Source organism: Chelmon rostratus, chromosome 24 (assembly GCF_017976325.1).
Source record: "Chelmon rostratus isolate fCheRos1 chromosome 24, fCheRos1.pri, whole genome shotgun sequence".
Classification (NCBI taxonomy): Eukaryota; Metazoa; Chordata; class Actinopteri; order Chaetodontiformes; family Chaetodontidae; genus Chelmon; species Chelmon rostratus.
This window is the reverse complement of record NC_055681.1, coordinates 12,488,450-12,514,520: the sequence shown is the minus strand read 5'-3', so window position 1 is coordinate 12,514,520 and position 26,071 is coordinate 12,488,450. Positions and strand designations below refer to the sequence as shown.

General features: G+C 43.5%; 1 protein-coding gene across 3 annotated transcripts in view; it reads left to right on the top strand.

Annotated features, from left to right (window-relative positions):
* Positions 1 to 83: 83 nt before the first annotated feature.
* Positions 84 to 26,071, top strand: part of nbeal1 (neurobeachin-like 1) — a 46,197-nt gene continuing 20,209 nt past the window's right edge. Inside the window, exons 1-21 of one of the 3 annotated variants that reach the window (XM_041965913.1) lie at positions 84 to 117; positions 643 to 1,019; positions 10,248 to 10,339; positions 12,123 to 12,284; positions 12,481 to 12,562; positions 12,891 to 13,018; positions 13,358 to 13,440; positions 14,709 to 14,794; positions 15,802 to 16,162; positions 16,352 to 16,458; positions 18,412 to 18,498; positions 21,097 to 21,180; positions 21,751 to 21,849; positions 21,961 to 22,532; positions 22,618 to 22,750; positions 22,977 to 23,096; positions 23,453 to 23,762; positions 23,897 to 23,982; positions 24,292 to 24,381; positions 24,484 to 24,661; positions 24,775 to 24,908. In XM_041965913.1, coding sequence (XP_041821847.1) covers positions 969 to 1,019; positions 10,248 to 10,339; positions 12,123 to 12,284; positions 12,481 to 12,562; positions 12,891 to 13,018; positions 13,358 to 13,440; positions 14,709 to 14,794; positions 15,802 to 16,162; positions 16,352 to 16,458; positions 18,412 to 18,498; positions 21,097 to 21,180; positions 21,751 to 21,849; positions 21,961 to 22,532; positions 22,618 to 22,750; positions 22,977 to 23,096; positions 23,453 to 23,762; positions 23,897 to 23,982; positions 24,292 to 24,381; positions 24,484 to 24,661; positions 24,775 to 24,908 — 3,045 coding nt within the window. In that variant the 5' untranslated portion in view covers positions 84 to 117; positions 643 to 968. Of the gene's footprint in view, positions 118 to 388; positions 1,020 to 10,247; positions 10,340 to 12,122; positions 12,285 to 12,480; positions 12,563 to 12,890; positions 13,019 to 13,357; positions 13,441 to 14,708; positions 14,795 to 15,801; positions 16,163 to 16,351; positions 16,459 to 18,411; positions 18,499 to 21,096; positions 21,181 to 21,750; positions 21,850 to 21,960; positions 22,533 to 22,617; positions 22,751 to 22,976; positions 23,097 to 23,452; positions 23,763 to 23,896; positions 23,983 to 24,291; positions 24,382 to 24,483; positions 24,662 to 24,774; positions 24,909 to 26,071 lie in introns of those variants that run through there. The other 2 variants (XM_041965914.1, XM_041965915.1) reach the window with 2 other exon arrangements.

The window sequence follows — 26,071 nt, the reverse complement described above, 5'->3', positions numbered from 1 at the left end:
TGCTCTTTGACCGGAAGTTGCTGTTGTTTGCACGCGCCGTGTAATTGCCGGCAACTTGACAAATTTACAACAACTCTGGAGACGGCGTCAGTGACAGTTGGTCTTTTCCTCACACAGGTGAGTGGTCGTCAATTTGTCGACGGTTTTATTATATTTTATCAGCTATTCATTTGCTACTTTTTTGTTTTGTATGAGGCTTCTGTAGGCGGGCGGGCACGGGAGGACGAGGCGTTTCTATCACATGAGGAGGAGGAGGAGAAAGGGAGGCTAAAAAATAGAAATGGGCTTTTTTGACAGCTAGCTTTAAGCTAGCTTCGTCAGGTACGATCGACTGATACGCTAACGTCTGCCGAGTACAACCGAAGAGACGTTACGAAGCTGTCGCTGGACGAGCGCGAGCTTTTGTCGCTTATTAGTGGAGCACACGAGAGAAACGGACATTATTAATGGTGTGTGCTCCTCCGTGTAGTTCAGCCAGCATCGCCTCAGTCTGTCTGCGCTGTAGAGCCAGCAGGGCAGCTCAAAGTGCACACAGGGAGAAGCGCTAGTGGAGGTATTTTTGTTGCCGCTAGCAGCTTCGCCATTTGTTTGACAAAAACATCCGCCTCCGTGCTATGTAATTGTCTGTGCTGTCATTGATAGCGCTGCTGGGAAGACCCTCTGGTTCTCCGAGAAGACCCGAAGGAGTGGAGGCACAGGCCCGGCTGCACCGAGACCTTTGTGGGACCACACAGCTCTCCTCCGCCATGGAATAATCTTCGGAAAGTTTCCGCCACAACAACGAGCGCCACCGTCCATTTCTGCATCTTCGAAGGAGCACCTCTGCACCTTGCCAGGGTTGGGACAGTCGCGATGTTGAGCTTTGAAGGGCAGCGGCAGAGGTTTGGCTCATGACTGAAAAACCATGAGGCAGCCAGGGAAGTGACCTCGCTGGACGCTACAGCCTGAGGGTGCCCCTCACTGGCACCATGGCATCCAAGGAGAGACTCTACGAGGTCTGGATGCTCTACTGCACGAAGGTGAGGACATGTGTTCGTGTGCACACACACACTCCCTCTGCCAGAGAAATGTCGTAAGGTGAGGTAATGGACAGTGTGATGACATTTCCTCCCTGCTGAAGAGGGTATTGTTTCATGGCATTTGGAAGTGTCACTGCTTGTTTTTCAAACAGACTGAGCATGAGTGCAGTGGCAGACTGTGGTTACTTGGAGGTCAAATCTGTATGGGGTTTCAAAGCTTGTGCGGACAGACATTTTTATACCAAAGTCTGATTGCCATTGCCGGCAATGTGGATCATCTTTTTGTACCACACACTGATCGTCTAAGGATGCAAAACCTCTGAAACAGCACATAAAACATTCAATGTAGACTTATGAAATTGGTTGCATATCCTGAAGGGTTTATAGTTGAGGGACACGTGAATGAATAATTAATCCACTGAAAATCAATTTAACTTAATATCAGTTTCTCTGTACCTGTGGTCAGGGAGGAACCTCCATCACATTGGTGCTGAATAAATAATATCTGATATTTATAAGAAAAAAGTAGGTCTATACCATCCCTACCATCCCCATTAAGTCTAAATATACACCCAACAACAACATGTATGTAACACTAGTAGGGATGCTATGTGGTGATGTGAGGCTGTAAAATCAGTTTCTGGTCGGACGGTTTCATAATGTGGTGTGCACTGCTGCGGTGAACAGTGCGGTGCATGCAGAATGCTGCTTTGTTTTTACCCAAGAGATGAATGGATGACACTTGAGTAAAGACAGCACCCCTTGAGTCAGTCGATGGCTAGACTTAATTCACTTGCTGATAAAGCATGTGCACGCCCTGGCGTCCAATCAAAACGGCCTGCCTGAGCTGCTCCTCACGTGAGCGTGGCTGCAGTCGCACACTTGCTTCCTATAGTAATCCCTCACATCCGCGCGCACACACACACACACACACACTATGAGGTATTTACCACATGAAAGCAAGGCTGTTTTGTGCAAGTTTAGGACATGACATCGAATAATCCCCAGCCTGAGAAGTATGGAAGCTTGAACGCTGACACAAATGCAACATCTAATGCCAGTGGTGTGGGTGTTTGGGGTTTATTACAGAGGTATTCAGACACACTGCTTCCCACACACACTGTCACAGTCACTTGTGAAAATGCCAGCAATTGCTGCAAGCATACACATTGCATTTGTTCTAGCTGGAGTGTGTATTTGCATTGACTAAGCATTACAGAGGGGGGTCATTTCATTTCACCCTGGCTATGAGCCAGGGTCCGCTGGGCCAATATTTCTCCCTGCGTGAGGCAAAAGAGACGCTGAGAGAGAAGCATTTAAATATATAGGTGTGTAGGGGCCTGTCTCTCAGCCCCGAGCAGCAGAAATGCCAGGTATGGCCGGCGGGGTGTCTCTGCACTATATGTGTGCTTGTGTGTGACGGTTGCTGGGATGTGTTGGCTGCAAGGAGAACCTGCAGTCATGTGGCCAAAATCAGATGAGGAATGTTGGTGTCCCACCGAAGGGTTAATTGTTTCACAACCATTCTTGGTCCTTACCTCCCCTTCCCAGCCTCTCCTTGTCTCAACCCAGCAAAACTTTCTTATCTTACTGTGCATCTGCAGTCCAAATAGTGCCACAGTATTGCCACTTTGAAGGCCTTTTACGCACAAAAAAAGAACAGAGTACAGGCAGTAGCAATATAAACTAGGTTATATACAGTAATTCATTACTTACGAGGCTTTTGTTTTATTGTTGTGCTCATCATTGCTCCTGCATGCCATCTGTGTGTTTAATGATTGACTACACAGTGGCGACATCACAGTCTTTAGTGTCAGAGGTTAACACTTGCACTGCTCTCTGAGGAGGAGTCGGTTAGATGTGTATTGTTGACAGCACAAGCTAGTACAATACAAGCAGCCAATGGTCACATTCGGAGAACCGGCTCAACCTGCTCTGTCAGCTGGACATCAGCTGTCTCCTTGTCTCTGTATGTCATTATTGTTCACCTGATTGTCGGGCCGTCCCCCATGCTGAAAGGGGAGGGAGTGAGGTGTGTATTTAGACAGATGCTTCAAATTAATGTCTTAGAATTTTGACATGTGACATTGTAATAATAGTTTCAGCCTACATTTCAAGCCAGCAATAGCAGCTGTTCACATATTGATGATGAGGTCACAAATTGTTGGGTGAGGCAGCTGTGGCATCACAGTGAGTGATGAGGAGTGTCTTGAAGATGATGTGTTGATGGGGACTGGTGCTGCGCTGGGATTGTATGGGAGGTAACACTCAGTGATATTCAGTTTGAGTTTTCAGTGCAACGTTGGGGACTATTTTCAGCTGCAGATTAATCCACATTTAGTGTTTTAGTAGTTGCTCATTGATGTGTTTTTAATAGTTTTAGATAACAGTGAAGCCCTATGGCACAGGGGAGATCAGACTTTAAATACTTGTTAGTACCATGCACACAAATCGGCATGTGACCAAACGAAATGCACTGTTTCACTGTTTGAATAAAAATTACCTAAGGCAGGCTCAGAGGCGTCACGAAAGGCATGATCCGTGATCTAAACGTAAACCGACTGGTAGCCCCACATCCACCTGCAAAATAATCAAATACTGAAAGGTCCACTGACTAGCTTTTTGAGCTTTCAAATGCATGTTCGTGATCCAGACTAACTTATTGTTTTCTGAGGCTAATAAATATTTGTTTACGCTTTAACTTTTGTGAATACAGCTGTAATTTCATTTTATATTTTCATTATTTCCATCACAGTAAATGCTTACTTTTTACCTATACTGTATGACAAAGCCTTGTGAATGTACATTTATATGGTCAAGAAGCTGCTGAGTGTGCATTTAAAGATAGACACAGTGTACTGTTGCACCATCATAATTTGACTGGTACTGCAGATGCATATTTATGATATACGTATGTTTGCATATGTCACCAAATTTTTAGAATAAGTTATTTAAAATATGTTAGTCTCTCCTTTAAAAATGGTGAGATCATCCCACTCAGAAACTCTGGAGGGTCCATCAGGTTTCTGCGCATAGTAGGGTTTATAAATAGCAGAAGCGAGGATTATTTTTATTATACAGTACATGATATTGACAATTGTAATAACACCAGCAGTTGTAGAGGTTGACTCCAGCTCGCTTGTAGTTGTAGAGGTCCGAGAGGTCACAGAGACACTGAGACTGTTACGTAACCTGGGATCCTCTTAGCTGCCTGTCATTGGTTCGTGCCACAGTGTTGTCTCTAAGCACATGGAGCCGCTGGTTGCCGCTGGTATACAGTACTAACAACACAACACAACACAGCATTGCAGTGGCTCTCCTCTTTCCCCAGTATATTATCCAGAAGGACTTGTCAGAGAAAGTGGAGGGTTTAGCAGGCTTCTGAATAATGCCAGTTACTCTCTTAAAGCCTTTGTCTGCTGCAGAAAAGCCCTTTTAATTCCCAACCACAGGGAACATGCCTCAACAGCCAGGGGCATCATTTCACCCTCCAGTGGCTTTAGGGCCAAGTTGGGTATCTTAATTCTAGAGCAGAAATCCTCACTCCCTTTTAATTGTCCACAAACCAGGGATTTCTGGTTTAAGTTCACAGGACCATCATCCTGTCTCATGTCACTCCACCCTACCTACCGTGCCTGGTGACACACTTTTTGACTGGATATGACAGACGCCAGTCATTTGCATAAACCCCTGCACTTATGGGAGTCAGGATATAGTAAGAAGATTTTGGACAGAGAGGTGAAAACAAAGTAGGGGGACAGAAAGAAATGAGGAGGGAAATAAAACCCAACAGTTGAGCTGGAGACGATGGAGGAGGAGAAAGTGCCGCGGTTTCACATATTTGCTCAAGTAGATTACTCAGGTCTTTTTCCGGCTTTGCTGCTTGTTTGCTTGTTACACTCTAATCTCTGTTGTGACACACACACACACACACACACACACACACACACACACACACACACACACACACACATGCATACACTATGCCACACACAGTCAGACAAGCTCACGCACTCAGGCTTTGGTTTATGTGCCGGTATGCAAAGTTTGTTCCCTCAGGCTAGCTGTCTTTCTCACTGCAGCTTATTTCATTCTGTGTTCCCCTCTTGCTTCTCATTTTTCCCGTGTGCTATGAATATCTCTGGAATAACACTGATGTCAGTCACTGACATGGCTCATGTGGTTTTAACCCCTCCCACCAACGTCTTTAAATACACCCCTGGCAGTGACGTCATGTCAGAGTCGCCACCGACTGATAGGTAGTGATGCTGGGCTGTGATGGCGCAGAAACAGAATGGCCACAGCCGTCTTTTTAAACCTACGGGGAGGAGACCTTTAAACGTTGTGGTTTCACTGACTCCATGCCACTTCCACCGAACCAGGTCACCCACCCAAACTAAGCAAGCAGCCACCCGACTGGCCTGCTGACCACGCCTGTCTGGAGGGGCAGAGCGCCTGCTGAGCTGCAGAGCATGTAGCTGTACTACATAACAGCATAGAGCAACTGATAATAGATCAATCAAGTTATCTAATTCTTTTTTTTATATCAGTGTCCTTTTAAACTAGTTGAAAATGCCGTCACAGCTGTTGCTCTTGAATTGCCACAGAAAAAAATAACATATTTAGCCTTAGGGTTTTTATATTATGTCTGTGATGATTTTTTTATTAGAGGATTAATTCTTGTGTTTAAAACTTGGTTGACCTCAGTATTATGTGGTTTGTGAAGCAGTTGACTTTCTGTAGTTTGCATTGTTTTTATTGGTGGCTAATTTGACATTTAGCTGTTTAGCTCACCAAAATGCTTTGCGTGTACCCTTGAGGTCTAACAAACATGTTGAGTGCATTTCTGTCCTCATAAAAGCTTTTTTTAGATTTCTTCTTCATTGCCTTTGTTGGTGCATACCCCAGTGGGTACCTACTTGTAAAGATATTGCTCCATAGCACTACTCATGGTCAAAAAAATTAACAGGTAATTAATAGTACCAAAATAAACTAGATTTTGACACCTGTGTACCACGTTTGCCATGAAACAAGTAAAAGTCAAGCCACATCCTGGAGCCAGATGACAGGAAATAAACCAGAATCAATTCTGATAAACCGTTAATCGTTGTCATCATTGTTTCCAAACAATGTGTTGCAAAACACCCGAACATTTTCTGCTTTCTAGCTTCTCAAATGTGAGATTTCATGAATTTTTTCTTCCTTATTTACAGTATGACAGTAAATTAAATATCTATTGTTTTGGGATATTGATTGAATAGAATAAGCTATTGAAATAAAATGAAAATAATTTGTTAGGTGCAGTGTTTTCCAACTGCAAATATAAAAGCTTGGGTTAAATCACTCATTAATTAACTTGTGATTTTGGCCAAATGATGTATAACAATAACAATTTGTTTAAATTCATTCCTTCAAATTGTTAACATGCAACATGTAGCAGTTGCATGTGTTAAATGGTTGTATCACATTTTCCACCTATTTAAGGAGGCATCCAGTGCTGGAAACATGTTATTAGTTGAAAGGATATCATATCACATAGCTGAGCCTGATCTGCTACTCCACATCAACACATATCATGTTTTTCAGAGCATGGCGTCTCTCATATCAAAATGAACCAAGGCTGTCAATTGACCCAGGCATCAATCCTTAATCAGTTCTTTCACTTTGGACACTCCCACCTTTCAAGTCCCTCTGTGGGTCAATGCACGTCTCAATTTCGAGAATGAAGCGCATTGATCTGTGTTGCAGGTGACCTTGTTAGCTTTACAGAGGTCAGCTTCAACAGATCATTGAATATGATGTAGTAGCTTGGCAAAGGGCCTAATAAGATGATGGTTTTACAAAGGAGAGACATGTGATCCTCTCACAGTAATTGTTTTTACACACATCGGGTCCCAAGATGGTTGTTAGAGTTGGGACAAGGCGACTGTTGTTGAGTTAGGAGTCCTACTTGTACATCTATATCATTATGTGTGTGCCAGGCCGGTGATGAAGGCACAGGATAAACAGAGCCATGTAGAGCAGGGTGTGTCCCTGCCTGCCACAGTCCGAACCCTCAATGGGCATCTGTGCTCCCAAGCTGCTGCCTAAAAGAGGACATTCTTTCAGATGCACACACATACACAAACACGCAGTCATTCAGTCACTGCCACTAACAAGCTCAGTCACTGGAGAGTGACTTCTACTTTTCTGGCAGTAAAATGCACATCCACGTGAAGACAATCGTATTTTTCTCAGTGTAGTTAGTAAGTCATGCAGCTAAAGTAACAGGGAACGGCACAGGCGACATGCCATGTTCTCCCAACAGAACATATTATCCACACGTGGCTGTTGCTGACTTCATACATCTCTCTCCCTCTTTTCCTCTCTCTCTCTCCCTGTCACACACACACACACAGCAGCCAACGTTGCAGGATTGTTCTGATGACTTCATAGGGATTGCAGAGAGCTGGCTTCCTGCTTCGTTCTGGCTGATTCCCACTCTGACACGCAGACAGAAGCAGTCAGCCTCTCAGCCCCTCTCCCACTCTTTAGCCAGATGGCACTGCTATCCTGAGAAAACCCCATTTTTTTCCAGTTGTGTTTTTTTCTTCAGTTTCAAGATCTAATCTGCAAATTCTTCCACATTAGAATAATACCTTATTAGGAAGTTGTGTAAATTGGTGTGTGAATTGCCTGTGGCCTCCTGTTTTCATGCATTTCATCTGTCAGTCTTTCTGAAATGGCATCATTGGGATATTTACAGGTGTATACAGTTTGTAGTGTCCAGGTGGGCGTAGCTTCATAGCTGATACTGATTTTTAGTAATCAAGGAGACCATTTTTGATAATCATTCCACCTCTATTGAGGATACATTTTCTGTATCAAAGTAGACTGCTGTTTAAGATCAATGACAAATGTAGGACACACACCTGAACAGCTGTGACAGAGGACGAGGAGAGGGAGGAGAGTTGCATGATGTTTCTTCAGAATGCACAAAGTCCTTCGAGGCTTGAATGGAAAATACCGTGTTTTTGTGTTAGCCAGGCGAGCGGTATGGTTCTAGGGATTGTAGTGTCAGTTGATGTATCTCATGCTGGCCTGCCATAGTGAATGGATTGCTATGACATTTACTACAGGTCAGGCACTCATGTTCCCCAGAGAATAAATACTAATGGTTTTAACACACCACTGACTTTCCATCGAGCTCCATAAACAGGTGAAAGTTTCCAGTTATCCAGCACTTAATTTCATGACAGGATACCTCTAAAATATCATCAAAAGGAATGGCCTCAAGACCTGAGCTGGTCTAACCTTTCTACCAAATGCACAATATACTGTGTTATTGTAATCTGGCCTCTCTTACCTCTTCAGCCCTCCTTGACCTAGATTGCTCGCTCACTGTCCAGATGGCCCAAAATCTCTTATGACAGGGTCTGCTGGGGGTCTTGAACAAGTGATTACTCCTGTATGATGAATTAATGATGCTTTCTGTATCGCCTCATCCATGTCTCCTGCACCCTGCGTGTTTGTCATTTAGAGCTGAAATGATTTGTAGTTATTAGTTGACAACTGTTTTGATATTACGTTAATCGTTTTAGCCTTTTTACAAGCAGAAAAGCCAAATATTTACTTTCCGCGTTTCTGAAATGTGAAGATTTGCTGCTCAGTTTGTTTTATATTATTCTTACTGTTGCTGAATATTCTTGGGTCAAAAGTGGTAATTTGAATAAGTCAGTTTCAGCTCTTGGACATTATGATAAGTATCTTTCGCTAATTTCTGACATTGTCTTTAGTTGCAGCCCTGCTGTGTTGTATGCTGTAGCAGTTCCACCTCTGCTGCAAATGTAATTTCTATTGCCGTCAATTATGATCGGCATTAGGGGGAATAGGTAATAACATTATAGTATGAGTTGCTTTCAGCTGTTCATTCTCTGTGTCCCCAGGTCATATCCATCAGCAGTGATGGTTTGAGTTGATAAATGAAGATTGATAATGATGTGATGATAATCATTGCCCAAATTCAGTTTGTAGATAAAAATAAAATGTGCAACATAATTGAATGACAAACAACAACCTCAAGTCCATTTGTATTGAAAACCAAGTGAAAGCTTCCTTCAGAAGCTTCTTGCATTTCCTCTTTCTATTCCTGCTGGCAAAACATTGCCTTCTTCACCTCAATAAAGGTGTATTTACTGGCAAGCTCCTGTCAAGTGTTAAGTGTAGATATGATTCATATCTGTGGTTATTGCCAGTTCTTGCAATAATGAGGGTAATAAAAACTCACACTAATCAACACCACTTGTATTTTTTATTTGGATATATAAAAGCGAATGCTCCCAGTAATAATAAGTAACAGGTAATGAGTATTATGAGACTTTTTTCAGTCAAACATGGTCCCAGCTCTTGCTGTCTAAGCAGTTTTGCTGTGTGGTCCCCTGTGTTTGGTGTTCGGTGTTTGTTCCTGTGGGCTGTGGGGATTTTAGGCCAAACCAAGCCAGCCTTCCTCTGCGGCCGATGTTGCCATCCCATCCTTCTCTCGGCATTGTTCCAGGAATTTAGGAAATGTCGATCAGCCGGCTGTTAGAAACTCCCCCTCAGAATGCAGCCGGGCCTGTTTTCTTTGCCGACAGGTGCATGATTTAGCGTCCCCACCCTAAAAGATAAGATACTCACACGCACCACCTGAGACATTGCTGCCTTCACGTATTTCACATGCTTTGGTAGCAGCTTCATAAACCACTATAACCCATGTTTTATACTATGCACGGTATACACTGCATGTTGTCTCTTCTTTTTAATTTTGCTTCACACAATCAGAATTGTTTTTAAAAGGGATTTTGCTACTGTCAGACAGAAAGTAAACATGTCTGATTTAATTATTTTTTTTAAAGTGTAAGTAAATTAAGCAAGTCCGCAAGGAATTGAAAACATTTGAAAGGGTGTGTCTGTTTTTCGTTTCCATTGTCATGATCATGAGAAGAGAAGACAAAAAAGTTTGCCTCCTATTGTTGTCTGGCTATAGAAGTCACCGACTTACACACACACACACACACACACACACACACACACACACACACACACACACAGTGCATTTATATAAATTGCAGAAAAGGCCTGTCAGCTGCCAGCAATATATGTATTTTGACCATGACAGCTTTTGTCCGCCAAGGCCACTAGCTACGTTCTCCTCTTTCTTTCCACCTTCATTCACCTCCCTTCTTGTTTCTCCGTCTTTTCATTTCTCAGAGGGATCCAGACTACTTGAAGTTATGGCTGGAGATTTTCATCAGCTCCTACGAGCGATGCCTGGACGTGGACTTCGAAAAGCCACCTTCAAGGTAATTTTTGGCAAACGCCGAACATAATCACTTAAAGTCCAGTTTCGATTGTGACATATTTATACATTTATGCAGTATTAGTAAAAAGCTATCAGGGGTTATGATAAATACTCACTGCCTGGGGCTTACTGGCAAAATAAAAAACTGAGAAAGAAGTGGTAGATGCATACCCTACAACAGTGGTTCCAGTGCTTTATTGTCTTGACATATTCTACGGGTTTATCACATCACCACAAGAACTTCACCTGCCATGTCAAATATTTTCTTATTAATGGTTAACTTGGATGTTGGTTAACACCATTAACTATTTAAAACTGGATATTGTGACAGTACTTTTCTCACTACACTTAAAATGTCAGTGTGTCAGTTGTTTTGGACTGCATTTGTATTACCACTCCGTTTCAGCCATTTATCCATTACTTCTTGCTAACTGTTTCAACTGTTTTCTATTGCATTCAGTTTTCATTTTGAACCATTTATCCATTACTTTTAGCTAGATACTTACATTTCTCTGCTTGCTTTGAAACTGGTTTTCATGCACACTGAATAACAACACGTGATGTTGTGTTACAGTGCGTTGGTTTGAAATGACATTTTTGTTTTGTAGTTAAGCAATTACAGAAGTACCCCATGGGATTCAAGTACCCCTGGTTGGTAAACACTGCCCTACACCACCCCTGGGTGACATCTTATTTCTGCTATTTAGTCCTGCACAATTACACCGACCTCCCTATTACATTTAGAAATACACCAATGCAGTTTTCTGCATTAGCTCATCATGAGTGAGATCAGAACTATCTCTTCTTGTGTGCGTCATCCCCAGCGTGACAACATACTGTGCCGCTTTCCACGACACGACCCAAAATAGCACGGCCACACTAGATGCTTTTGTGCAGAGCGGTCACATTTTGTTGCAGGTGATGCTCTGATCGGGGCTGACATGTGAACATATGATGCAGGTAAATGTGAGAGGCCCTCAGTGCTTGAACACACACCTAAAAGCCAGTACTTATGAGCATGCAGAAATAGGTGAAGTTTGTTGATACGTTGGCGATGCTGCTGGTTGTGATCACGTGAACATCATCATCAACATAAAGCCCCAGGAAGTCAGACACTTTTTAAAATGGAGGGAGGACCATGTGTAAGGTCATAGCTGGGCGGAGGAGTATGGGTGGTTAAATTATTAATTAATTTAAATCTTTTGAGCTTAATCTCATCACTCTCTGCCATTTTCTTTTTCTCCTCTTCTCTTGATTCATTTCGTCCCATTTTCTCTTGCTTTTTCTTGGACTCCTTCCTTCATCTTCTTCCCTTAGCTGTCCCCTTGCCTTTTGTCTGCCTTCTCTTCATTTCTTCCCTTCCCCTGCAGCTGCCACATCCACATCTGTCCTGCTTTCCCAGCAACATTTATTGCATTGGTTTTGCTCCCTCTCTCTCTTTCTCTCTCTCTCTGTCTCACTCACTCTCTCACTCCCTCTCTCTCTCTCTCTCTCTCTCTCTCTCTCTCTCTCTCTCTCTCTCTCTCTCTCATTGGCAGTACAGCACACATTTTGTTTTTCCGAGGAATTAATGCCTGAATGCATCAGGCATGTGTGTATGATTTAGTGAATGCAGAACAGGGTCCTTGAAGTTGCCCTTGTGTATACTCCGGTGACACCTCCATGTTAAACCTCCATGATAAAAGGCCACATTTGAAGTGTCTATCTGCACTTATCAGTTTGCCATTAACCCCCTAATTCTGGTGTATAAGCAACTTTCTCTCATTCCCTCTGCCTCATTCCAGGCCAGAGGAAGTCCCCCCAGTGTTGACGCTCCTCCCAGACAACATCCTGCAGGTTTTGCGCCACCAGCTGCTGCAGTGCGTCCAGAAAGCCTCTGACGGCCTGGAGCCTGAGCAGCAAAACCTGGCTCTGCTGCTGCTCAAGTTCCTTATCATCATCTGCAGGTCTGCACAGTAAACATACACAAATAGCATAGCTAAAGATTGTGAGCTATGAATCCGTCATTTGTCACAGATTGTGCTGTGTAGTAACATAGTCGCACACGCAGCATGCTTTTTGGACATTTCGAGAATAGCTCCAAAGCAAGTAATTGATGAGCTAATGAATGACTCTCTCTCTCTCTCTCTCTGTGTCTGAAAGGAACCTGTCCAACGTGGAGGAGATTGGCACTTGCTCTTACATCAATCACATCATCACCATGACAACACTCTATATTCAGCAGGTCTGACACCTCCCTTTGTCTTGGCTCTGATCTTTCTGTTCGTCTCTTCGCTGCAAAACATGGTCACCGATAAACTGGATCAGCAAAAAGGCACAAGATCTCCATTGTAGTCATTAAATAGTCGTCGAATGCTTTACTCGTTTTGGAGGAACATGAACGAGGAAGTGACACCTGTGTCGTTCTGCTATTTGGCAACAGAAAAAGCAATCTGTTCAGCCACATTGAAGTTGAAATGTTAATCACCTGATCATACATTGAATAGTCGACTTAGACACATAGTAGCAGGTGTAAAGTGGGACTGTGTGTGTTTGTGTGTGTGGTGTTACAGCTGAAGAGCAAGACCAAAGAGAAGGAGATGGCAGACCAGAGCCAGGCGGAGGAGTTTGTCCGTCACGCGCTGGCTTTCTGCGAGAGCCTCTATGACCCGTACCGCAACTGGAGGCATCGAACCTGCGGGTAACAACATCCAGCTGCTGTGTTGGTGTTGCTTCAACATTAACGCTCCATCAGCAACTGAACATACAGTTTTCACTGAAGCATTCATGTTAGCAGGCAAGGCGTTTTTATAATAGAGACGGCGTATCGAACACCTATTTCTAAACTAGATGTAAGAAAAACCGCCAAGCTGAAGGAGTAAACATTAAGGAGTTTAACTGTCCTGACCTTTAACTAGTGTTGGTTTAAGCTGTCAAATTGGACAAATGTGCTAGCAAGACTACAAAATAGTGAACAGTATGAAGCACCGCAGGTCTTTGTTGTGTCTTACCTAAACTGTATGTTTTTTTTTATTCCCAGGGAGCAGCTGGGTACAGCAGAGAGGAGCAGACAGAAGTACAAGGCAGCTCCGCTCACTGTCGAGTTTGTTCCTTTCTTTTACCGTAAGTTTTTCAGTCTACTTCTTAGTCCCGCTGTCTTTCCTTGTGCGGCACAGTATAAAAATCTTAAAACTACTGTATTGTAAATAGTTAGATTGAGGCATAAACCTCTGCTATACATGCTACTTTCAGTTAATCTGACCCTAAAAACAGGCACCTCAACTGTCAACACTGTGTGGGTTGTGTGTAACTTATTTGCACACACTTGTGCATGTAGCAGCATTACAGTGCTTCCTGTGTATGGCCCATACTTTGCATCTCCCGCTTCAGTGGCCGCTGTGGGTGTGGATGAGACAGCGATCTTCTGCATCATAAAAAAAACGGCTTGTGATCACAGAACATTATGCGCTACTCTTTTCCTCTACGATCTTTTTTTCAAAGAGCTCCCATGCCGTCACTCTCTCTCTCTCCCGCTGCCTCCTCTTCTTTCCTCTCTGGGTCCAGATGAATCCACTCTTTGTGCCTGTATTCTGCTTGCCAGGCGCTGAGATGAGCCGATAGTGAATGGTGTCTGTCAAGCCACTTAAGCCTCGCTGGCGGCCATTTTGAACAAATACTCCCTTCTGTCCCGTGTCTTGTCTGTGGCTGTTGTGGTTTGGCACCAAAGCTAACACCCAAGGCCCAACCTGACAGACTGTGTGTGTGTGTATGCGCGTGCATGTCTTCATGCTGGCTTGTGTTGTGTACAAAGAGACGTTTGTGGGAAAACTGTAGGCAGACTTTTGATAAAGACAAAAGTTCAGTTCTTTTTTCCATATATTTAGCTCAATTTGATAATATTGTCATCACCATGATCCAATGATCCAGTCATAGTACAATGTAATTCAGTTGTAGCATGAATTGGATGAAGGAAACAGACTTCACGGAGCCAAGATTTCACACTTCTCCCCAGCCGGACATGTTGACAGATGAGTTAATGGATGACTGGGACCACCATGACCCAAAGGTTACTGACAGGGCTGCCACATGCCTATGTCTTATCTGGTTTGCAGATCTCATATAGCTTTCTTGTGTGAGTGTGTGTCTACTTAAAAGAAGAGTCTAAAAAGATAAAAGTGTGTACCTGTGTGCATTCATCAGTGTTTTGTTTATAGATAAAAATACAGGAACCTAGAACAGTTTGCTGTGAGCTATAGTTTTGATACGTGGTTGCATTGTATTTGCATAGCACACATCATGTCTGCTGATCAAACTAATGGACTGTGTGTGCGCTCGTGTGTGTGCCTGTGTGTGCGTCAATGTGTGTTCGTGGGTGTGTGCCCTTGTTCCAGAGTGTTTCCAGGAGAGCGAGCACCTGAAGGAGAGTCTGAAATGCTGCCTGCTGCATCTGTTTGGAGCCATAGTCGCTGGTGATCAGGTAAGCATCTGGATGGCCATGGAGGTGTTCGGAGATTGTTTCAAGATGGCAGCGCATTCATTCATTCTGATGAAAACTGCTCAACCAGGCGTCCACTTTCTTGGGCCATAAGACGTGGATATATGAACTTTTGTGGTCGCTTTTTACAGCTGTTTTGTGTGGTGGAATGTTTGCCTATGTCTGCTCATGTAGTCTTTATTTGTTTGCACAATTAAAACATCATGGTAGAAGACATGCAGCAATAGAGCATCAGTGGATGTGTGCATGTGAATGTCTGTCAAACGATTAGTCGACGAATCGTTTCAGCTCACTTATACAGAATCTATTTCTAATAGCAATTAAAGGAATAGTTCAACATTTTAGCCAATATGCTTTCACCACACCACTCTCATATCAATGTGTCTGGTGGGGTCACAATGACTTCCTGGAGTCTTCTTGTCACTCTGAGCTTGTGAAGACGCCATGAAGTTACTGGGCTGAATTGGCAAGAAGTAGTTCCAGCATTTCCCATAAAACCTCACCTTTTCATTTTTACGTGACTGTTTGTGCACTGTGAGGGACTGAGCGAGCCAGCACGAGGAGTCACAGATGGATTTTGAGGGTTAAGAAGGTTTTGTCTACCCAAAAATGAAGGAAACAGTCTTAGACTTTGACAACTCAACATAAACTGACCCAATACTGAACAAAAAGGGGAACATATATACTCAGGCCAAGACAACACTAAACCAAACTACAAATCAACCATAACAGTTGAAATATTTTAACAACTAACCAAAAGAAAAGTACAGAAAAGTAAATTAGTTTAAGGAAATATGCTAATGGCTCCAGCTTTGTACTAAACAAACAAACATGAGATGGTATCGATAGCCTATTTCCCAAAAGTTTGAACTCTTCCTAATGGCAGAATTCCCTTCAGTTTTGTCCTCCGTATCTTCACTAGCCCTTGTACCTCTCTCTCTAACCTCACTTTGTTTGTTTCCCTCTCTTCATCCGTCCCTCTCCGGCAGAGGAACGCTCTGCTTGCTATCTCTCCAGCCACCATGGAGGTGTTGATGCGGGTGTTGGCCGATTGCTCCATGGGTAGCTGCTCTTCAGACGAGGGCGAGGACTGGGACAGCGAGGCCCCCGACCGTAAGGCGCTGCTGACTCTGGGCTGCCTACGAGAGGTGGTGCAGCGCCTCCTGGCCTCGAGCTCTGACCAGCGGCAAGTGGAGATCGCCTCTGTGCTGGAAAACTACTTCAAGCTGCTCAACTCGGACCCTGCGGCTGTCGTCGCCGCCCGACAGCAGCAGCAAGCCAAGGGCCGAGTGCCTACACTGGGCCGGCACTGGGAGAGCCGATTTGTGGCGCTGCAAGTGCACATGCTAGGTAGGCTGTTCATTAGCAATAAGGGACACAAACAATCCTTTTGTGACATTAAATATGCTATTTTCAGCTGTTCTGTTTTGTTAATATAACTTATTCCACCTTCTTTTATGTCTGTCTTTGCTTTTCTCTTTCTCTTCTCTCTACCTGTGTCTCTCTCTCCCTCTATACCTTTGTCTGCCTGTCTCTCAGACACTATCAGGGACATGTTCCTGTGTTCAGACAGGCCAGTTCTACAAGCCATCTTCCTCAATAGTAACTGTTTCGAGCATCTGACACGGCTGCTGCAGAACAGCAAGGTAACAGTACAGGTCATTCCATATCCTGAAGACACAGATTTTGAGTGGCTGGTTCTGGTGTGTGATCATCCTGAGCTGTTTGTAGCTCAGAACTGGGTCGTCGAAGTTGAACATTCCTAACTTATTAGTTGCACTCGATCATATCTTGTATCTGACACTGCAAGATCCTAAGGCTGTTTGAAATTGTAATCTCATATTAGTATGACGTCCCCGAATATGCCATTTTTGCCCCACTGCTGTCTTTATTTATGGGAGGTTTAAGGACTCAGTGTAGTACAGCCTGCTGCTTGTTTGCTGTTGTCTATTAAGTAGAGAAGTAGTAATATTTTTGATGGAACACATCTTTTATAACAGGTTGTTTTATTTTAGATAAACTCTCCTGTTTTAGAAAAAGTACCTGGATACGTACTCGGCAATGTGTACTTAAAGTATCAAGAAAGAGGAAAGTACTCAATGTACAGAATAGCTCCTCTCATTGTGTTATATTATTACATATAACGTAATAAATACGTGATAAATAATATAACATTATTATGTTATTACAATTATTGCTGATGCGTGTAAGCAGCATTTTATTTTTGCTGATGGAGTGGAGCTAATTTTCACAACTTTATATCCTGTTGAGTACTTTAATCTTTAACATGCATCACATTGTTTTTGCTAATCATATGTTTTGTCTGTCAGGTCTGGCACTGCGAAGTAGTAGCCGTTAATACTTAAAATAATAAGTATAACATTTCCCTCTGAAATATAGTAGGGTAGAGATATAAAGAAGCTTTTAATGGGTATACTCAAGTAAATGACCAGTACCTCAAAATTATGCTTGAGTACAGTACTTTTCCATTAATATGTTTAGAATTTTGAGTTATTGTATCTCTGATAGAGTTTCTGTAGTTCTGGGGCTCTATTCATAAAGGATCTTGCCGTTATCAGTCGTCCTAAATGGCACTGAAGGTTTCTCTTCAGAGCTTTGCACAAAACTGCTCAGAGCCACTTTGGTCTCCTAAGATAAGATGAGGGTTGGGTTGATCATGTTGCTGTGGATGAATTCATGTTTTTTAATGAACTTGCTCAGTAAGTCTACAGTGATTGGTTGAGAAGTGACTGGTCTTTGTCAGCGAATTAGTATTTATTGATACACAGGAGCACGACAAACAAATTAAAGTAGAGAGAGAGAGATATACTGTAATAGGGTAGTTCTATATATAGCACCAATTGTATCTGGAAATCCAGAGATGGCCATGAAACCAGCTTTATTTAATTTAATTCTTGTTGATATACATATGAGACATCCTACAAACTGATTTTGTCCAGAATCACAGTAGTGGAGAGTTGTTCAAAGCATCATCTTCTGTGTTATTACATTGTTGGTGAGCTGATTGGATCTTTATTGACTCGCCACCATCAGAACAGGCTTTTAAAAGTTATTTATCGTTGCCTTAATCCTAAATATTGGCCCAATGAGGCTCTTTACCAGCAGCAGCTGAGGGAGGAGTAACTTCTCTCAGTTACAGAAGCTACTTTTAGAGCTAAAATGGTTTGTGAATTGCCAGAAACGTGTGTCCTAAAGTTTAGACTCCTTTATGTTTAAGAGTTTCTTCTCCTACTTTGGGTGTTTTGTGAATATGGCCCCAGGACTTAAACATGGAATTTGAATGCATTATTGTCCAGATCTGGTCTAGACTATGTAATGTTTGGTATTTCTTTCAGCGTGAGAAAGAGCATTTTGCCCACCTTGCATGTCTGCCTCCCACAGCAAGGCTGGATCACCAACACGCCTCCACTCAGTGACCCCTGCTGAGGGTCATGGCTTTTAACCTCTCACCCCCTCTCCTCCACTTACAACATCTTTCCTCCCGCTGCACCATCCCCTGACTCCCCCTTGTCTCCATTCTCTCTCTCTATCAACCTCCCCACATGCTATGTTGACATGTTGCCTGTTGTGTGTGTCAGCTGGTTAATGCTAGGTGCACGGCGGCAGACAAGGACCAGAAAGATATAACCAACAACAGGTTACTGACAGGAGAGAGGGACACTCAGGTACCGCCGAGAAAGCCCCCTCCTCAACTCACCCGACTCCATCCCCCCACCATCCACCTACCTGCCCTTTGCCCTCACCTGCTGCCAACTCCCACCACCTTCACCTTACCAAAGCCACTCCACAGCAAGACGTTTACGCTCCATTCTCCCAGATAATTAGTTGTAATTGGATCATGTCTTAACAGAAAACTCACTGAGTTGTTGGAGTGTCGGAGTGCTGGCAGGCAGCACACTATTAGTCATTATTTATTAAACAGATTTGTATATCATCATGTTCATGGTGGTTTAAGTTTTCACATCAATACTTGACTTCCTGTTGCACTTTTTATGATAGCCTGTTTTATTTGTGGTTTTGCAAAAATCATAGCAAGGCAGGCCCTGAGATCAGTTTAATTATTTTAAATGTGTCCAAGCTACTGTAGATGTTGTTGTCACCAAGGTGTTACTCTGTTGATTTGCTTCATAGAAGGTTTCACACCTGAATAGCAGGTATTTTTTAAGTGTTTTGACCTATTTCTCAAAGGAATAGTTAAACATTTTGGTAAATAGTTGAGTTGAATGAAAGCTACAGCCAGTTATCTTAACTCAACACAAAGACTGGAGACAGGAGGAAGCAGTAAGCCTGGCTCTGTCCAGCATTCATAAAAGCTGCCTGCCAGCATCATTTCTTGGCTGGGACTTCAAGAAGACACTGCGCCCAGCCAAGAAACAGTCCGGCATATAGCCTGTTGTAAAACGGCAACTTGTTGTTTTTGCACAGATTAAATGAACAAGATCTTCTTTTGAAGATCCAGGCTAGCTGCTTCCCCCCTGCTGCCAAGCTACTGGGCTGCTAGCTGTACCTTCCTATATGTCTGTTATATGGAATTGATCTTCTCATCTAGCTTTTGCCAGAAAGTGAATTTGCAGTTAGCCAAAATCTTTTCCGTTACCAATTATCAGAATTATCATGATGCTATAAACCCCACCTGCCCGGTGCTTTAAGCAGGTTATGCTGTAACAAGTCAGGTAGTGGCTAGTAACACATAATCAATCAAGCATAGGTTTGTCAAACATGTACCTGAATTTAGAAAAACAGAAAAAAGGTGGTCTTTACCACACATCAGTTTTATTAATTATTGCTCTCAGGTACTGCATGCTGTAACTTGCAGTACCTATCTGATTTTGGGGCCTGTCTTTTGAATGGTGTAGTGTCAACTATCAGTCAGAGCTCTCTCACTGAATCATCTCATGTGCACAGAAAGGTCACTTGCTCCCTGAAGGGCATACAGGCTTTCATTCTACTCTTTATACTTTTTCTACTCACAGAGCCGCCTTTATAAGGTATAACCCCTCCATTGATCTGGGTAATATGAATACAGGTGCTCAGACCTATGTGAAGAGACACACACACACCCACACACACCGGTGTGCCTTTGTTGTTGTGCAGCTGTAACCCGCTGCAGTGGCAGATGCTGGAGCCTGCTTGGCTGTTTTTTTCACATCAAGGTTTTGTTGCTTCCGAAGTCACCTGTAGAACTCCAGTTGAGTAGGTTGTTTATTTTTAGCAGCGGGATTTAGAAGTCATGCAGATGTAATTAAAAAGCAAAAACCAAAACTGAATTGACCCAAAGTGCTAAATGGCTTGCCTTGCTGTGGAGTGACTATTTTGCCTCTTTCATGTGTCGTTTCATTTACTTTATTACCATCGTCAGTTTCCTCACTCCTCCCGTCCCCTCCACATTGTCCTGGTTTTCCTGCGGTATATTATGGGTTTCACTGGAATGCTATCACATTGGCCTGGTGTGTGTTCTCACAGAGTTCAGTGGTCTGAGGTGATCTGGACTCAGTGACAATGATGAGTGTTTAACTTTCGCCACAGTCCCTCTCCAGCTGGTCCATGACTCTGTAGGATCAACCGGTCTACGGCTGCATGTTTACTCTAAAGGAATAACGGGTCAAAGACCTGGAAACATGTTGGACCTGAGCAGGACAGAGCTGGATGGAGATGTGTTTGCATTTATTTTTCATGGTTTGGCTTGTGTTTTATGGGTTGCATGCTTTCGTGAATGTGAGGAAAAAGAGTGAGATACTTCTTTGTGGCTGTCTGTGTGCGAAGGTGGGTGTTGTTGTTATTTTGTTTTTGTTTTTGTTTTTTGCCAAGCCCTTAGAGCTTCCTGCTCCAGTCAGATCATCGTGCTATTAACAGGATTGTTTTTTACCTGGAGCAGAAAGACATCTGCAGTACAAGCTTTGATGCCAGCCCCTACTGCAGTAACAAACAGGGTTCTAACCATCATTGATGATTTTACTCACATTTTTACAGACACACTAATTGAATCAAACTTGAAAGCATCTAGTTAAGTCTCCCTGTTATTCCTCCAAGTGTGATGCATGTTGTATTCAGTGCTTTAAATACGCTGATCATTATCACGTTAGCATTACAAACCTTATATATGGATGTGGCTTTAAATTGTATGCATGCTTGTCTCCTTATACAAGTGCTATAACATTCATTTGGAATAGGGGGAGATTTGCCTTGTCTCCAAATATCTGTTAGTACTTAGTCTGCAAGCTAATAGGGCAAGTGACAATTGACAAGTCTGATTTTTTTTTCAGGTGTTTCAAGGGCGGCTAGACTCCCTCGCTGTAGCAACCATCAAAGCCCTGACAACAGTGATGCACAAATCACCAGCTGCAAAGGTAACAAGAGCACAAACACATGGGTTTAGTTACATGCAATACCTACACTCCATCCATTGAAATAAAAAAGGTTGTCACAGTTCAGATTTGAATAAATCTGTTGCTAACCAAAATTGTGGCAGATGGTCATAAGTTCACTGAAAAAAGTGAACTACACACTCCAAGATACAAAATGTAGTTAAAAAGACAACTTTCCATCCAAGTCAGAACTTAGTCAGGTCAAAGTTAGTCAAAAAGTTAGAACTGAAGCCTCTGAGTTCCACAGGAAATGCATGTTAGAGAGATCATAGTGGAGCCACTCGAGAGCCAAACTGCTCATTCCAAAGCGATAATTGATTTGTTGAGGTAAGGAAAAAAACTGGTGCGAGAAGTTTACAAATGTAGCTTGAATCCCTCAATTAGATGAGAAACTCTGGAAAGGAAATTGATCATCTTCTCTTTACACAGTTGTCATTAAAGGCCCATTGAGTTGTGCATTGTATCCACTGTCCCTGCAGTATGTATGAATGGACTGTCTGCTCAGATGCCATGTATTTGTATTTAAATTTATTTTTCCTGCCACCCCTGCAGGAGGTGTTCAAGGAGAGGATTGGTTACAACCACCTGTATGAAGTGCTCACCTCACTTGGCCAGCCATCGCGGCACCTTCTCAAAGAGCTGATGAACATGGTGAGAGAAAGATTGTGTTTGTTGTTGTTCCTCTCATTTTGATATTCAACATCAGAGTGTATTCTGTGTCTTTATCTCTGTCTCTGTTTGTGTTTCTCCCTTCGTGTGTAGGCGGTGGAGGGTGAGCACACCTCAGTGGGGCTCCTGGGCATCAGTAACGTGGAGCCCTTGCTGCTGCTGGTCCAGTGGCTCCCAGAGCTGGACTCATCAGAGCAGCAGCTTTTTACGGCAGACTGGCTCCGCCGCCTCAGCTGCCTGAACCGCCAGACCCGCGCCACCTGCGTCAACGCTGCTATGGTCATGCGAGCGCTGGCCGCCCTTGAGCGCCACCAGCGGCTACACCGAGCTTGCGCTGAGAGCTTGTTGGGCCTTGTGGGCTCACTGGGTTCCCAGTCCTTGAGTGCCAGGGAACTCCTGGGACTCCTGCGCCTCCTCAGGCCTCCAGTGTCCACGCAAGCACATCCCTATGTAAGTCCTGCCCTGAGAGCCCTCCTGGCCATGGTCCGGAAGCAGGGCCTGGAAAGTGCCATGCAGTACTTTGACCTGTCACCCAGCATGGCCGGCATCGTAGTCCCAACGGTGCAGCGTTGGCCAGGATCTGCTTTCAGCTTTCTCGCCTGGTTGTCACTAGATCAAGACCAGCTTGGCCCACCCAGCAAGGACAAGAGGAAGCAGCTCTACAGGTGAGAGAAAAGAGATACAGATTGAAGATTGATCGCAGCAGAAAGTTCCCACGCTTGCTCAAAGTGTATCTTTTATTCCGCACAGCTTTTTTACCCCAGGAGGGACGGGGTTTGAGGCCTTCATCAGCTCAGCGGGTGTGCTGGTGGTGGCTGTATGCACCAAGAAGGAGTATGTCACAGTCATGCTGCCTGACTACTGCTTCTGTGACTCTCTCTGGGTGAGTCAAGCTTAGTGGCATCTGTTGTTGACCTTGAATTAACTGAAAGGGCAATGCCCACACAGCACAGTTAGACTGAAAATTTTGAATCTCCTAAAGTGATTACACTGATGATACCCTACATTTAGAAGATTAACACCTTTTAAGCAAGTGTCTTGTAGACTGATTAAAGAGAGCAACACTGAGGATTAAAAGTACTAAATTCTGTCTGGATTTCTGCTTACAGCACAGCATTGGTGTGGTGCATGTACCAGGAAAGAGGCCATTTGGACAGAGTCTTGTGTACATTTATGTGGACGGACAGCAGAAACTATCTGCCCCCCTCAAGTACCCCACCATGACAGAGGTGAGACCTGCACTCACTTGGTTAATAATGTAAATTCACCAACTTCTTGGCAACTCAGTCAACCAACTAGAGTATTTTCATTCAGCTTATCTGCTTTAGCAAGTGACAGCAAAATACATATATAAGATGTCCATTAAAACTGTATAGGAACTAACTGAAACATCTTTACTTCTACTTGTTTAGCAATAAAACACAAGTGCCTTTGCTTTAACACTCACTGTGCAACAGCTGTGAGCCTTCATCAGGCCTTGCAGTAAGAAGTTGTCATAAATCTGATTTTAATTATCAAGACCAACCCACGTATTTATCTGTTTTTGTTCACTCCCCTATCTTATTCTGTCGTCCTCCGCCCACAGCCATTCATCTCCTGCTGCATCGGCTCAGCCGGCCACCGGACCACCACTCCCCCGCCCTCCCAGATCCCAGACCCTCCCTTCTCCTCCATCACCACACCCACCACTCGCTCCTCGCTGGGCGGCATCCTGTCACCGCAGACCTGGGGTGGGCTGCTGGGGGGGAAGTCTGAGTCTGTGACTAAGCTCATCTCTGCAGGGACCCAGGACAGCGAGTGGGGAAGCCCTACCTCCTTGCAGGGTCAGCTTGGGAGCGTCATGGTCTTCCATGAACCCCTGCAGCCCAATCACATAAAAGTGATCTGTAGTGCTGGTAAGCAGATGGAGGCACTGTGAGAGGAGGAAGAAGAGGAGAGTACGGATCATTGTTCAAGTTAAAATAAGCTTAAGAATGTTTTTGCTCTCTTGTTTTCTATCCGGAAACTCTTCCGTCTGTCTTCTGTGCAGGTCCAAACTGCATCTCTCCATTCAAAGCCCAGGAATCAGAACTCGGCGACCTTTCAACCAAACTGCTGCTGTACTACTCACCCAAGGTGACTGAACCACTGTGGTTACAGTGATCCCTTCTTAAAGCTTTAAAACTGGCCACATACAGTGTGGAGTGCAGTGGATGTGATCCTCTGAGACGCATCAGTATATGTTAAGACAGTGATACAATTTTTTTATTTGTAGGAATGAGGAAATTTGCTTTGTGGAATGATCTCAAATGTAGTTACATTTCCGTTTCCTTTAATCAGTCGAAATGATTCTATCAAAATTAAATGGTGTTTTCACCACAGTCTTACTGTTTGTTGGAAAGAAATCTGCTAGCTATTAACGGAACATGGTCCTTTTGTCGACAGGCGTGTAGGAACCCCATCTGTCTCGATCTGTCCCCAAACATGCTGCATGGACGCCTGACTGGGAATAAAGTCGTCAACTGGGACATCAAGGTGGGAGGAACATCCAGCTCATGCTGTCGTGTGTTTTGTGCTCAGAGGAATGCTACATATGATTTGCAGGGATGTATATACATTTGAATATGTGTATGGCAGGATATGATCAATTGTGTGGGCGGCCTGCCAGTGCTCTTCCCTGTCCTGGAGCAGTTGGCCTTGGTGACCCCTGATCAGCAATCCAGTGATTTGGCAGCTGGGTCAGATTTCATCACCCCTGATGTGACCACGCCTGCCGATGGAGATTGGGTCATCCTCCCATCCAACAGGGCTTCAGGTCTGTTCTGCCACACCCACCAAGAATATATTTCTTCTCTCTTTACTCTCAATTTGAAACTGGGGCACACGTTGGAACAAATGTATTTCGATTTTGTTTTTGTTTTGTTCCAGAGGCACGCCTGGAGAAGAATCTTGTGGCCACCTTCCTGCTGGTGCTCAAGCATTTCCTACAGAGACACCCGATCAACCAGGAGAACCTGCTCCACTCACATGGTGTTGGTACACTGGGAGCCCTGTTACAGAAGGTCTCTGTTTAATCTTTATTGTACTATCTAAAAGGCACTGTGCACAGGGCGAGATTCTGGGTGCTGCTTTAATTCTCTGAAAGACATGCAGTTTATGTCTATGTCATTCAAACAAATCAAAAGATTTGTTCAAAAAACATAATGTAATTATAATATGATAGCATGATTATAGTCATTGCACTGTTGACATGTTATTACCATACTCCCATTACTTTCCTCTGTTAAAGTGTGTCAGAGGACATACAGTTTTGCTGTATAATAGTTGTTAGAAATTGTTGTTCTCGAGAGCAGCACCAGTTTGAAACAGAAATGACATTTTTGCAATTTATACTTGAGGACCACAAGAGACAGTTTACTGTTGAAACACAAACCCCATGCCCCTCTGCAATTTGTGACCTTATTACAATGCAAGTCACCTAATTATCAAGTGTCTCCTGACAATACTAAATCTGCATGAGTCACAGAAATTAATTTCAGCAAAGCTTTGACTTTTGACGGCGTATAAGGCTTCTTCCTCCTTCAGATGTGTGGTTGCCATCTTCCTGCAGTTATACAAAAAGAAGGCAAAACTGTGATCCAGAGGGAAAGCATGTACTGGTCATTTTCTACCAGTGGAGTGCGTTACACACGATGCGTTAATTACACAAGATCTCCTCATAAGCCCCTTTTGTTTTTCTCCATACTGGATTAGAATTAAGAATCTCTGCTGACTTTATTTTTGAAGCCTACAAAAGGCCACTTTAAGCTGCTATTCCATTGCTCATGCTGTATGAGACTCACATGTTGTGGGTTTATGAATGCTGCTGGACCCTCCCCAGTCTGTCTCTCTGTTTGTTCTGTCTGTGTTTGTCTTCTCCTTTGTGTCTCTGTGTGTCCCTTGATTGCTCATTCTTTTTTTCCTCAGCCCTGTTTCTTCTTATATCTTGTATCTGGTGCAAGTGCCTCAGTATTTATTTGTTTATCAGGGGCGGGGGGCGATAGAAATGCCTCTGAATCAGCATTTATATCTTGGGAAAATAAAAGCCTCTACAGAGACCCAGATGAAAGAAAATGTCTTTGATTATTCTAGCCAAAGTAACCACACCCTGTCGATGTAAAAGTCCAAATAAACCATTAATGCGTTTCCTCATTCCAACTTGTTCCTGATCTATTTTGTGAAGGCG